Source organism: Pistacia vera, unplaced genomic scaffold (genome assembly GCF_008641045.1).
Source record: "Pistacia vera cultivar Batoury unplaced genomic scaffold, PisVer_v2 Contig1042, whole genome shotgun sequence".
Classification (NCBI taxonomy): Eukaryota; Viridiplantae; Streptophyta; class Magnoliopsida; order Sapindales; family Anacardiaceae; genus Pistacia; species Pistacia vera.
The window spans coordinates 1-14443 of record NW_022195074.1 but is presented as its reverse complement, the minus strand read 5'-3'; the positions used below and the strand labels follow the sequence as shown (position 1 = coordinate 14443).

Genomic DNA, 14443 nt, shown 5'->3' with positions numbered 1-14443 from the left:
ATTCAACTAATAATGATAATGTTGTCCAAAATCAGGATAATATGGATGAAACTGTTGAATTAAGAAGATCTTTGAGAGTAAGGAAACCAACAATTTCTAATGATTATATGGTATACCTTCAAGATATTGATTTTGATGATAGTTAAATGAAGATCCCACTTCATTTTCACAAGCCATGAATGGAGAAAAATCTCTCATTTTGTATAATGCCATGCAAGAAGAAATGGAATCCATGGCCAAAAACCAAGTTTGGACACTAGTCGAATTACCACCAGGAGCAACAACCATTAGTTGTAAATGGGTCTATAAGACCAAAAAAGATGCTATTGGTAATATCGAACAAATAAAGCAAGATTGGTGGCCAAGGGTTTCACACAAAAGAAAGGCATCGATTACAATGAAACTTTCTCTCTAGTTTCAAAGGAAGATTCATTAAGAATCGTCATGGCATTAGTAGGTCATTTTTGTATGGAGTTACATCAAATGGATGTGAAAACAACCTTCCTAAATGGAGATCTTGAGGCGGATGTATACATGAAACAATCAGAAGTTTTTTGTAATGAGGATAAGCTAAAGTGCGGAGTAATAAGCGAAAAAATTTATTCGAAACCCATTTAATGCAGAATCATAGATTGATATTAATAACCCATTCAAAACAAACATATATATAAGATTAAACATTTGTTATAATCATACCTTCGATTGGAGGATCCTTTGATTTTGATTGTAGAAAACGCTACCACTTCAAGAGGAGAAGTGAATGAACGGTAATCCACACAAAGACAAGACTACCCACATGATCAATTTGCTAGTTTGAGAGTGAAGGTTCAAAGAAGAAAAGGAAAGAAAAATTTCTAAGAAATTTTCTCTCTACAACTTTTGGCTTGGGAGGCAAGATAATCCAATAATGGAAATAAGGGTTAAGGCCCTCTTTTATAGGCAAACCCTAACCCTAATATTCCCTTGGCATATTCCAAGAATATTCCCCACTAATATCCATTATTAATAAATAAATAATTAGACCTTACTTAATGCCCAAGAAAAAGTTGATTTGGTATTTTATTATTATTGATTAATTATTCAATAACAATTCACTATTTAAAAATTATATACACCAATATACAAATTTAAATAATGATTATTTATTCATTTAAAATATATATACACCAATATAAATATTTAAATGAATATGTAATCTTACAAATTAAATCCAATATTAAAATTGGACATAGGCGACAACCTTCCAAGCGAAAACCTTCCAACAAATTTAATTGCATCGTAAGAATTACCAAAATACCGTTTTCCCCTAAAATGATGAAATTGCCCTTATTCCAAATCTTCTTTGATTTGTCTTTTAAATGTATGAGCCATGGGCTCCTTATCATATTGGCAGTGGATAATATTGCAATTGACACTCAATCAATTGTCTCATTACACATTGATCCAGATTGGCCTCTAGTCAAGCATCATGGTCACCCGATAGATTCGGATTCAGCGTATCAGCTACATGTCAATGGTATAGTTATCGGGCAATCAAATCCTTTCATCAACTATTATCTTATCAAGGTTTGAAGTACATAAATAATGTCAACTTCAAATATACAACCTTGATATGTTTGTATTCAGTAATCAAGTTAATGACTTAATCGAACCTGAGCACCAACTTAATTCCACTATGGCCACAGTTTTGCGATCGTTGTCATTTACTGAATTATTCAGCGAGATAAATTCTCTTGTACCCAAGAGTTATGAATCCTATGTCGATTCATTATAGCCATAGTGTATTTCTCAATTTAGTCAATCACTCCCATGCTGATAACCTTAAATAGGACTACGTTAGGCTAGCGTAAAACTATCCGATATTTACAAATGGCGCTCTGGTGATCTCAAGTCTAAGGATCATATACACCACCATCCGTTAGATGATATATTCCATAGCATTGGGGTTACCATCTATATGAAATCCTCTAGTTGGTCAGTCCAGTGAAGCAAGCACCCATACGTTGCAGCAAGTTGTCACCAAACAACTTTAACATGAAAGATCTGTTACTATCTTTTGATAAAGTCATTCAACGCTATGATAGTCTTGCGATATTATCTGTGCTCTTACTTTAGGATAATACTAGGCCTACGAACGATTTGTACAATGGCCATGTAATGTGATCATAGGGTTCTTACAATCAAGATTTAAAGCACTTGATACTTTCATCATGATTCTACCATTCTAAGGACATATATTATAACATATGCGAAATACGATTTACATAATATAGTCAAATTACTTTTTATTAATATCAACATGTGTTTACAAGTAGTTAATTACTACAGTTAGATTGACTCTAGGGTACCTACCCTGCAAGTTGAATTAAGAGGTCCATATATGGACTTAAGCAAGCATCCCATCGGTAGTATACAAAGTTTCATAATGTTATTATCTCATTTGGTTTCATTGAGAATATTGTGGACCAATGTGTATATCTTAAAATTTGTAGGAGCAAGTTTATCTTCTTAATTCTATATGTGGATAATATTTTACTTGCAAGCAGTGATTTGGGTCTACTTCATGACACCAAAGGATTTCTTTCTCAAAATTTTGAGATAAAGGATATGGGTGAAGCCTCTTATGTCATTGGCATAAAGATTCACAGAGTTAGATCTAGAAGGTTTTTAGGTTTATCTCAAAAGACCTACATCAAAAAGATTTTGTAAAGTCTTCGAATGCAAAATTGTTCCCCATCACTAGCTCCTATTGTTAAAGGAGATAAATTCAGTTTGGAACAATGTCCAAAGAACTCATTGGAGTTCAAGGAAATGAATAGAATACCTTATGCTTCAGCCATTGGGAAACTCATGTATACTCAGGTTTGTACTAGGCCTAACATAGGATATGCAGTAGGAATGTTGGGTAAATATCCAAGTAANAGTTACTTGGTCCCTAGCCTAGCCATATATAAAGATATATCTTCTCCATCAAAGATATATCACGAAAATGTAAAAGAAAAGAAAAGGTTTGGAGGCATAGGCTAGAAGACAACTCTCAACTCTCAACTCACAAATCATTCACGTTTTAGCTTTCTACAACACTTGAACAATATGGCTGGAGGTAAGTGGTTAAATTCCGCGTTATATTACATACGTAATGTTTTACACTTAGAACAAAACAGGTATGAGGTATCGCATCTGGAGAGAGCAATCAAAACACGCACATAGTGTTAAGAGTCATGAAAATGACTCTATTTTGATCTTTGTGTAATTAAATTGAAGTTATATTGAGACAATTGAAGAAATTTTGGAATTATTAATGGAAAATCACATTTTAATTTTTCCTTACATATTGTGCATGTTTGAAATGATTTTTGAGATGTTGTGAGTCGATATTAGGGTGTGATTTATTTATTAGGCCTGAATTTGTCTCCTTTATTCTGTTCAGGGGGTTAATTATCATATTTTTGGGGGTTGGTTTTGTCAATTTTCATTCATGAAGGGACTGCTTAAATTTTCTAGACATAGTATAAAACAACATGAATAGTTCCAGATCTGGAGCAGCCGCCTCCCATCAAACCCAAGCTCATCTCACCAGATTCTGGCGACTCTTCGGCGATCATTCATCTCCCCCAAGTGTCGGTTCACCTTCCACCATCACCCCCACCGTGATTCCTCCATTTTCCAGCGACGTTACGCGCTCCCCGCCACACCTCTTCACATTCCAACAACGTTTGAGCTTCTCTGACATCAATTCACCTTCCCTAGCACCGATCTCCAAATTACTGGCCTCTCAACATCCTCACACGCCCTTTTCCATGTAAGATCACCCCAAACCGCCGTGGTTGTTCATCTTCTACCGTTGTGCCTCTTCAACTTCCCAGCGTGATTTCGTGCCTTTTCCAAAGTTAATTCGTCCTNTTATGAATTTATTATTATAAATAATAATCAAATTAAATTAAATACAAATAATCAAATTTGGTGTGATTTTTTGTGTAAAATTTAATACTCAAATTAACTTAATAAAATAAAAAAAAACAAAAAAAAGCAAAATTAAAAAAAAGGAAAAAAAATTTATTGGTGCTACAGTAATTTGGCACAGCATTGTAGCGCCACACCAAAATGGCGTGGCACTTTGGCATGGGTTGGAGATGCGCTAAGAGATTTAATTTTTCCAAATTCCTTAAGACTGGAAGGCCGTGAGCATTATAATAATTAAGATATGTATATGTTTTAATTTACCAATTGCTTTTAAAATAACTTAAATTGCAGTATTTGCTAAATAGTGAAAATACACACAAAAAATTCCAATAATAAAATTGTATCTACTATTTACTTGTACAAGCCATCAACAAATTTAAATGTACATTAAAAGAACCTAAGTTGTCTATAGGGAAAAATATTAAATATGCTGCCACAATATCCTTGTCATGATCAATAAAATTATATGTCAAATTATGACATTTATTGATTTCTAAAGATGGGAAAGTGAGTATAAACAACAATTTGAAGCATACACATATGGGGGTAACCCAGATATTTAGAGAAAACTGGGGATAGTATAGATAAACGTATAATCTCAAGTTCGATTCCCCGTCTGAGCATTCTCGATTTAAGTGGGGGTTCGTGACGGTGGATAATTGTGTTAGTTTCTCTCGAAAATTAGTCGAGATACATATAAACTGGTCCAAACACTTTGGTTTTAAAAAAAGAAGAAATTTTTTTTGAAGCATTGTGAATAGACATATAGTTGATAGTCCTAATGGCAATGTGAAGCCAAGGGAAAATGCACAATTATGAGACCCAATAAGTTGTGGAAGGTATTGAATTAAATAATTAATATCAATTAAAAAAGCAATAAATAAACTCATCCTGAGCTTCTTGGAGCCATCGATCCCTCATAATCGTAGCAATATACATTTTGATCACCTGCATTTTCCATTTACTAATATATCAATTAAAACCACAAATTTTATGTCCATATGTATTGACATATTAAGATAATTTAGCAATATGAAAATTAACAAGTGCAGACATTCTTATTTATTTTTGAATGAAAATTTGAACATACATTCTTGACAATAGGAAGCACTAACAGACAAATTGAAAGTTAAATTTTTAGCATCTGAAATCTACGTTTTTTTTTTGTTTGGTCTTTTAAGAAAATTGAGACATCCGTAAGAGAGAACTATTGCTCAACAATATACAATATTAGAATAACTTAGCAAAATACCGTAAGTGATACATTTCGGAGCTCAAATTAGAAGCTACAAGTGATTCATATGCATCAATCGTAGACTTTATTTGCTGCTCTTATGGTTTCAACTTATGAAGGACAGGGCTTTAAAGATGTTATGCCCGGAAAAGTAGGGCTGACACATCACACTGTTAGCGCAAGTGGTCAGAACTTAGGTAAGTCCATGTGCCGTTCAGGTATAGCCACGTCGCGCGCTGATGCAAAAGGCGTGCTCCTGCCAGTGCAGTAGGTGCACGTCAGGCTAGCGAAAAGTTGGAGGTGATCCACGTGTCCAATCCCTGCAAAACTCGAGTGAATTACTTGAGCAGGTGAATAACGGGACGCAAGGAATGATTTGCACAATAATCTGACCCATTAACCGATTTAGTAATCATTACGTGATTTCATCCCACTATAAATAGAGGGTTCCTCTCACGTTTGTGAGATTAGCTAATTTCTCTCTGTAATAGCTTACTTATTTTCTCTTTGTAATTACTTGTAAATCAACTCGCTGAACGCGACCTGACCTCAGTATATTAATACAATATCAGTGGACGTAGGAGTCCTTTGTTGAAGCATCCGAATCACTTTAAACACCGTTCTCCATCTTTTATCCATTATTATACCCCCAATCACATGTGTTCTCTGAGTCAGCTCATCATTTCACAAGTGTGTTTAGTTAGTGTCAAAATCACGCATCAACAAAAAAATAAGCCTAATATCAATTTCCACAAACTATGTTAATTTGGAAATAAGATATTAGTAGTGAGATCGAGAATTAAATTAAAAAGAATTAACAAAGAAGAAAAAGAAAACATCATTAGAGCTCGATACATACAATTTAATGACCATGAAGAGGTGGTCAGATGTACGAACAGCTAGTGATTCCTCTTGAATTTCCATATGCCAAGTCAAGGAAACTAAAAATATAATTGAATAAATTAAAGAAATGATAATATATAAAATTACTCCTAAAATCACGAAACAGGTTGTGGTTAAAAATCTAGCTTCCATTCAACGTTGTTTTATATAGTTTTGGAAGCATTACTTCAATGCTCAGGCTATTGCAAGCCACAACTCTTCACATTATATAAATGAAAAGGAAGTTAAAAAAAATATTCTATTTAACATGAAAGTTTGTGTTTAATCTAGTTCATTAAACATTTGAGAAATAGGTTGATTATTTTCATTAGTGCTTGCAGGAATGGCCATTCAACATCAATACAATATCATGCATGAACCAAAAGTAAAGCACTCAAGGATTTATACATGTTTCGGTCAATAGCCTACATCGATGAGACCACTTTCATGTCAAACAGTATAGAAATTACTTGCAAGTCAATTACAAAGTTTAAGTTAAGTAAAACAATGTAAAACACTCCATGTTCTAACACTGTAACTCCACCCTCTGATTGTTTCAATGCTCTACTACAATTTGCTTGAATCCAAGAAACCACCTGAATAGCTCGAGCTCCACTCAAGCTTCAGTGGTCGAAATCAACTTTCAACTCTACAACTTGAACAACCATCAAGCTTTCAGCAAAGGAACAATGTTCCAACAAAAACACTCAAACAAGATATGAGAATATTAAAGAACAAACAACAAAAGGAACCTAAGAAAATGAATAAACTCTCTAAAAACTTTCAGAGAACAATTAATGGAATATTCAAGTTCAAAGAAGACACAAGGAAGAAGAAGATGTTATATAATCCTTGCTCAACAAACCCTTAGTACGCTCAACAGACAAAGCCTTACACATGTTGGACTACTTTAAGAAAGTTCTCAACAACTTTGTTGGACTACATCTGAAAAAGCACAACTTTCTTGGACCACTTCTGAAAAATCAGACACCTGTAAATAGACCTTTCATGTAGATTTCAAAATTGAAAAAATATCCTAACAAGTAATGAAAACATGACACCTGTACTAAAATATCTAATTTGAAAAATGATTACACAACTGAGTAAAATGTACATATATTTGCAATAAGTTCATACAAAGTAAATGTGTACATATTTATACAATATATTACTATATGTGTAAACCACGTACATGATTGTGCTTTAAAGTTTAAACAACTTAATGTGCAAACATTAGAAAATAATGTACACACACATAACTTTTTAAGTTGACAAAAACTTTACAATTTCCCCCTTGTCAAACTTATGAACAAAACACAATCTTAACCAAAAGAACAACTCTAACAAGTCTAAAACAAAATAAGCGTTATAGCACAAAGACAAGAAATAAAACAAAAAGTCATATCCTCAAGCAACATCATCACCACAAGGAAAAAATAAAAGATATCAAAGCATCATAAACAAATTCAATTCTAAAAAAAACAAACAGTTCAACATAACCAGAAACTTAAAAACAATAACCAAAACCAAACTCCCCCTGAGTGTCAGACCATTTCACTCTACGACATCATAACCTCATCAAAACAAAATACCAACAAAATACACCTACTCCCCCTCTTTGTTCATAAGGTTTGAACCAAACCTCAATATTGACTAGATCTTGGGGTAGGTAGCTTTCCTCTTGAGGCTCTTGTCTTGATTCTTTTGCCTCCATGAGAAGCAGTTGATTGTTGTGGAGTTGATGCTGAAACTTAAGGTTGAGTAGACTCAGCAGGATCAGTGGCAGCAAGAGTTGGGAAGGTTGGAACTGGAGTAGACTCCTCTTGATTTACTTTTGGATTTGTTGTTGGAAGGATTGGGGATTAGCTTTCTATAGCTTCTAGATTCATATTATTTCGACTTAACAAGCTCAAATTACGTCATTTACACTCAAAATCGTCATTTTTACTCAAAATCATAAACTTACAATGCGCAATTAATCGAATTAAGTATCAATTATAACCCAAAATGTATTAAAAATAGATATGACAAAATGGGTCCATGGCCATGGGTGGACTCGTACCCATCCAAAAAATATAGGATACGAGTCCACCATTTTGGACTCGTTTTGTTTTTACCCGGACCAGCCCCTTTTTTAAATGGGTGGGTCTAGTATACCCATGGGTACCCGTAAAAATCAATTTTTTTTTAACCTAAATCCCTAATTCCTAAAATTTCATCGTCCAACTCTCTTCGATTCAACACTCAACAGTTCGACTCTTCTCCTCATTCTCTTCTCATCTAAAAAAAACCAATTAAGAAATCTACCAAAAAAATCAATTAAGAAATCAAAAGAAATGTTGCCGAAATTGTTCAGATCTGAAGTTGTGCTCAAAAAAAGAAGAAAGGATTGACGAAGAAGAATAAAAGAGGAAGGAAAAGGGATCTAGTGTGCCAAAATTGCTTAAACCATGGTAACCGAAACTGTCAAGAGTTGGCCGACTAATAATCATAAACCAATCCACAAATAATGAAAGAACTTCAGATTTAAACAACCACAAACACGAAAGCAACTCACAAATCCTTACCCATTTACTCAAATAAAGAAAATAAAATAATGGAGTGAAGAAGAAAAGAAAATAAAGAAAAAGAATAAATGAAAGGAAAAATAAGAAACGACAAGGAAATGGATTGTGGAGTGAAGAAGGAGAAGAGGAGAGAAAAGGGAAGGAAAAACATATTACCCATTCACTCAATTGCCTTTATTTCAAGTTGATGTGCATAAATAATGGAGAAAATTTAGCTGTCCGGTCATCCCAAGTTTGGATTTAAGAAAATGGCCTTGAAACTGTTCATCATTTTTTTTTAATTTAGAGAAGATGACGTGGCATAGTTAGGATTAATTAAACACGTAAAATGGGTTAAAATGAAAAGATTAAAACATATGTGGGCCGAATAAAAAATAATGAAAGTTTTTAAAATTTGAAATTTCACTTAAAATAAAATAAAATTTATAATGAAATAATAGATTGTTATACTTGAAAATTAATTAAATAAATAATTTTATTAACTAATCTCAAGCATACAAGAATAATTTATATTTCATAACTTTTAATACAAGTTCATCTACACAAACTGATGTGTTTTAATGTGATTGAATGATTTTGAATTAGAGATAAATTTAACAATTAGGACGTGTTTGGTTGGGTTACTGAGGTAATGTTATTTTACATTATTTCATTATCACGTTTGGTTGTTAGGTAATAAAATATTTCAGTAATCTTCTAAAACCAGTAGTAATCACTGTTGGTAATATAGGAAGTAATCTGATTACCTCTATTTTCTTAGATATTTTAAGATTAATTGGTAATCTTATTTTTGTTACAATTTTATCCCTTATTAATAAAATTTTTGGACAAAAGTACCCTTATTTTGAAATTAATTTACAAATATGTTCATTGACTATTTTATCCTTATATACAAATTTTTTAGGACATAAATACGCTTAAACTTTAAAAAAAACTACCCGAGGGTGGTGGCCAAATCTGGCCACCACCGCCGACAATCGTCGATTGATGATGGAATAGTGCACAATCGATCGAATCTGGTCGACCGTACGCCGTTAAGGCCATTCCCAGAGATTCATGGTCAAAAATAACTGTTTCATGGCCAAACAACTGACCTTTTCACGGCCAAACATTTGGCCTTTTCATGACCAATATTTGGCCTTTTCATAGCCAAATATATGGTCTTTTCATGGTTAGATTTGTGGTCATTTCACAACTATATCTTTGGCCATGAAACGACTACAGATCTGGCTATTATCGGCCATGGATCACATATTCATGGCTGAAAAAGGCTTTATGACGCACGACCGGCCAAATTTGGCTGGTTGTGCACGATTCCGGCGACTTTCGATGGTGATGGCTAGTTGCCGACAATGGCTTGAGGTGGGTGAGGGTGATTTTTTTACAAATTAAAGTTTTATATGGTTGTGGTGTTTTAGTAAAATTTCAAATGTAAGGAGTTAAAAGAAATTATTCATAAAATAATATTATATTAATATTTAAAAAGGAGGACACGTAAGTAATTTTATAACATACCCACCAATTTATCCTCCTAACCAAACATATTAATATAACATACCCGATAATTTATTTTAACTTAACTAAACACATTTCCCTAAACATTCTCAGTAATCTTCAAAGTAATTTATATTTCATTAATATAACATTCCCTATAATATAACATTCTGTGAACCAAACACACCCTGAGGGTAAAAGATATATGTAGGAATATCCTCATTAGACTAAAAAGCTGTTCCAACTAAATATGGAATAAGAAGATGTACTTACTACTAGATTCCTTACGAACCCGAGTTTTTGGTGGAGTGAACTGAACACCAGCTTATAAGGAATAGTTTGTATAATTAGTCTATATATGTAGCATTACTCAACATATAAAACTTGGTTGTAACACCCACAACAGAGCAACACATCCCACTTCATCCTCTTCTATTGGTTACAAACTAAATCTCCGCAGTAGAAATCTAAACAATCAACTAATCAACCATGTTCACATCGAATTAATTACTAATTAAATGTGAACATTTCTCAAATACATAAAACTTAATTTGCACAAGTACTTACATATATATATATTCTCCAACATTATAATCTTCCTCTTAACTATTAATTTGTTGCAATGGAGTAACTCATCACTAACTTAACGGATTTTTTCATCGAGGGTAGATCGTAAGGCATAATAAACAGCTTTCCAGCCATTCTCCGAAGGGTGTATATCGTCCCAAAAGAATGATAATTCAGGGTGTTTGCATACACTGTATTTCTTTGCCCCACTGTCATCTATACTGCCACAGAAGTATTTTTGTTCTAAACCCACACAGCATGGCTGCAACAAAGTCTTCATCTCCGAATTCCCTGCATTAATTATAAGATTAAAAAAATTGTTCTATATAGAGTATATATAAATAGTTACACAGATCAGGATTCTCTCCTTTATACGAGAGAATTCATATTCATAAACGCATAATCGGAATAAAAAAAAATGAACTTTTTTTGGATTGGTTTCTAATCATTATGAGTAACCAATCCATTTGGGAAAGGCTTCAATGCCAGCGCTTGCTGGCGTGGGGGCATCAACTTCTCGATCAAGTTGCCCTAACATTTCCTGACGCATTTTCTTACGCCAAAATTAGGTTACATCGATGCAGGAAACGGCTATACCGGCGTCTGTCGTGCGTCGATGCAGCCTTGTTTCACTAGTGGTGTGACATAATATAAGTTAGAATTTCTCATAATAAATTTACCTGAAAGTTTTCCATTCTTGGTTAATGTAGACATGAATGCAGCGTACAGATCCAGCAGAAATATGACAGAATCCTTGTTCTCATTGTTTAGCTTTTGCACTTCATTCACCAACGCCTCGTTGTGATACTTCGCGGCTGCATTGAAAATTTCAGAGCAATTCTGATATGAAGAAACGACAGCTGCATTGGGCAAGCACCCCATCGGTTCAACGGTAGTAACAGCTATCTTTTTAATCCCCACTGCTTGAAGACGCTTCATATTAATTAAAAGTTGCTGAATAATATTTTTCGTGAGGTCCTGCAAACCCTATTAATGCGTAGAGATCACACATCGTCAGTGCTGGGATAGTTTATCGGATACTATAGAAGGTAATTGAAAGTGCTTTTTTAATCTTATAAACACTTTTGAATTTTCTCTAAGTTATTTGATTGTATTTCAAAAGGGTTCATACAATTATAAAAAAGCTATTTTATGGCTTCAGGAATAAGCTCACAATTTGAGTTTTTCCAATAAACTCTTTTTGGGATTTCAAAAACTTTTATTATATCAAATATATTCTCAAATTACTTTTATAATTCCACCATATACATATTAACAATATATATCAATAATATTTTGCTTACAACTGAGTTGTACACAATTGAGTAATACAAATAGAATGATTACAATGTTCTTTGTTTTTTATCTATTTGTATGATTCAATTATACAACTCAGTTTCAAGCATATCATTGCTCTGTACATATACCCTTCTTTTGAAATAAAACCCTATTCTTTTTTCTTTTTTTTTTTAATCTATAGCCACCATCTCAACAAAAATAACTCTCCACTCTCCCACAGGATCGAAATCTAACAAATTAATTTCATAAGTATATAAAGTCTTATAAATTGCGCTATGATTTTTAGTTTTTATTTTATTATGTAAGTTCCAACCATTAGTAATTTTGATATTTAAATTGCAATTAGAAAATCTAATTTTTTATTTCATGTTATATATATTATTAAAATGAAATAACATGTTGTTAGTATATGATATAAATCAAATAAATTAATATGTCATATACCCTTTTTATAATTTTTAATAATACAACCAACAATCAACCGTTTAAAAAGAGCTTTTATAATTAACAACCAAACAACTAATTAGTCATAAGCTTTGCTACGTAACCTCTTCTTGAAAAAGAGAAAAATTTAAGAATGTACCTACTCGTTCCTATTATGCTTAATTTCACCACATACTTTATCTGTCCTTTAAATATTTATTAATTAAAGTAGGTATCATCGTCAATTATATATAACTTTACTTAAATGGCACATTGAATGACAATTATTAGCGTTCTAATTAAGAAAGAAGAAATAGATAACCTACCATAATTAGCCAACATAACAAAGAAACAGATAAATATTAGTTCACCTACTAATTACCTGGACATTGTTAATGTCATTCTTCATAATATAAGTGAGATAGTCATTCCCAGCGAGAGAAACCAGGGCGATGGAAGAATTAAGGTCGTGTTTGGTGAAGACATTTTCTTCAAGTTGTTGCTGAAAGTTGTTAATTTGCACAGTCATGTTTGGTTCATTCGCCATCGTGTTGAAAACACCAGTGCCTCCATAGGCAAAGTTCATTCCGTGTTGCAGATTTGATCCATTCTCTGACTTTCTCATTTCGAAAGGAATGGGAGATTTCATCCCCAAATGCGAGGCTGCATGTATATAGAAAGTTCAGAAACATTTTCTGGTTTAATATAATGAAAATCAGAGCTGGAAAACAGTAATGTTACGCGACTTAATTGATGTGACTGCTTAACACATTGGTTAAAACGAAGCTACTTACTTATCTAATTGTTCTCTGATCAATATGATGCTGACACATAAACAACGTTATTGGAGCTGTTTTACTTGGTCTTAATATTTTAGATCCACCATTGAGAATTTTCAATGAAAAACCAAAGAAAAGTTTTGGCATTAAAAATGGAGGGATTGAAAGCTTCTGAGAATATTACATAAAGAGATAAAGAGAGCACAGACCTAGAAAATCAGTCAAGACACGTCCATCGGAAAATCGGCCGGCTGGTTTTCCAGGGTAAGTCAGCCCATATGGTTCATTCCAGGAAGCTGCAGATTTCCCCCAATTTCCAGTATCGGCGTACGAGTCTCCGAAAACAAAAAGCTTTACAGAACCAGGGTGATGGTGATGATGATGATGATGTCCATTCCTTCCTTTCTTTGCAAGAACCGCTGTATAATAGAAAATGAGCAGAACACAAATGCATTAAATTCATATTCAAAGTGCAACAAACTTAATTATTATAGAAAAGTGATTCAATGTCGAGACCAGTGAAGATTATTGCAGTTAACAATAAAAAGAGAACTAAGAAGAGGAAGTGTGTTCGCTTTTCCATTGAAGAGCAGATTGGAAAGTAATGGAAGGAAATGTTATGAATTAATGTTTAGAGAAATACAATAATGTATAGTGCATTTATATCAAAATGCATTGCTCTCATTACTCGAACCTGTGACTGATTTAAACGAGGTTTCGTAAATGATATAAATTTATGTTTGGAGTGACCTAATCAACGCTAATTGCCAGCTAAAACGAAAAATGTTTAATTGGTACTGTTGTTTATGCATTTTCAAGAAATTATTTATTGAATATGAAGTTATCCGACCTACTTAATTAGAATAGTTTAAGCTTTTAAGAAAGTAGTAAATTAATGGAATTTCTAATATGTCAAAGTTAAAGGTTTCAGTTGAAATTTCTTCACGTAGTTACATTTGAATTTTTGTCACAACGTTTGAGTTTGGCTTGACCTAGTTCGTATTTGTTTTGATTTTCGGTCTTGCCCATCTATTTTTGTCTTGTCCATTTTGGGATTAACATGCTTCGATCATTTAGAATTCAATTACAACTTAAATCTTGTTTTGAAAATAAGAAATGTAAATATAGAAATATTTTTAAAAAAAATAAGTAATTTGACATTGAGAAATAGTAATTTTCTTGTTTTTCATCATTTTGAAGTCCGAAAATAGTTAATTAAGAGTCTGTTTAGTTGA

The 14443-nt window shown here is 33.0% G+C and overlaps 1 protein-coding gene across 1 annotated transcript; it reads right to left on the bottom strand.

Annotated features, from left to right (window-relative positions):
• Positions 1-10467: 10467 nt before the first annotated feature.
• On the bottom strand, positions 10468-13868 carry LOC116126857 (GDSL esterase/lipase At5g03610-like). Its single transcript, XM_031412538.1, has 5 exons — positions 13725-13868; positions 13418-13627; positions 12812-13092; positions 11388-11694; positions 10468-10998 (listed from the first exon to the last, which is right to left on the bottom strand). The coding sequence occupies exons 1-5, from the start codon at positions 13789-13791 to the stop codon at positions 10784-10786; spliced, it is 1080 nt and encodes a 359-aa protein (XP_031268398.1). The 5' UTR covers positions 13792-13868; the 3' UTR covers positions 10468-10783.
• Between the last annotated feature and the right edge of the window lie 575 nt (positions 13869-14443).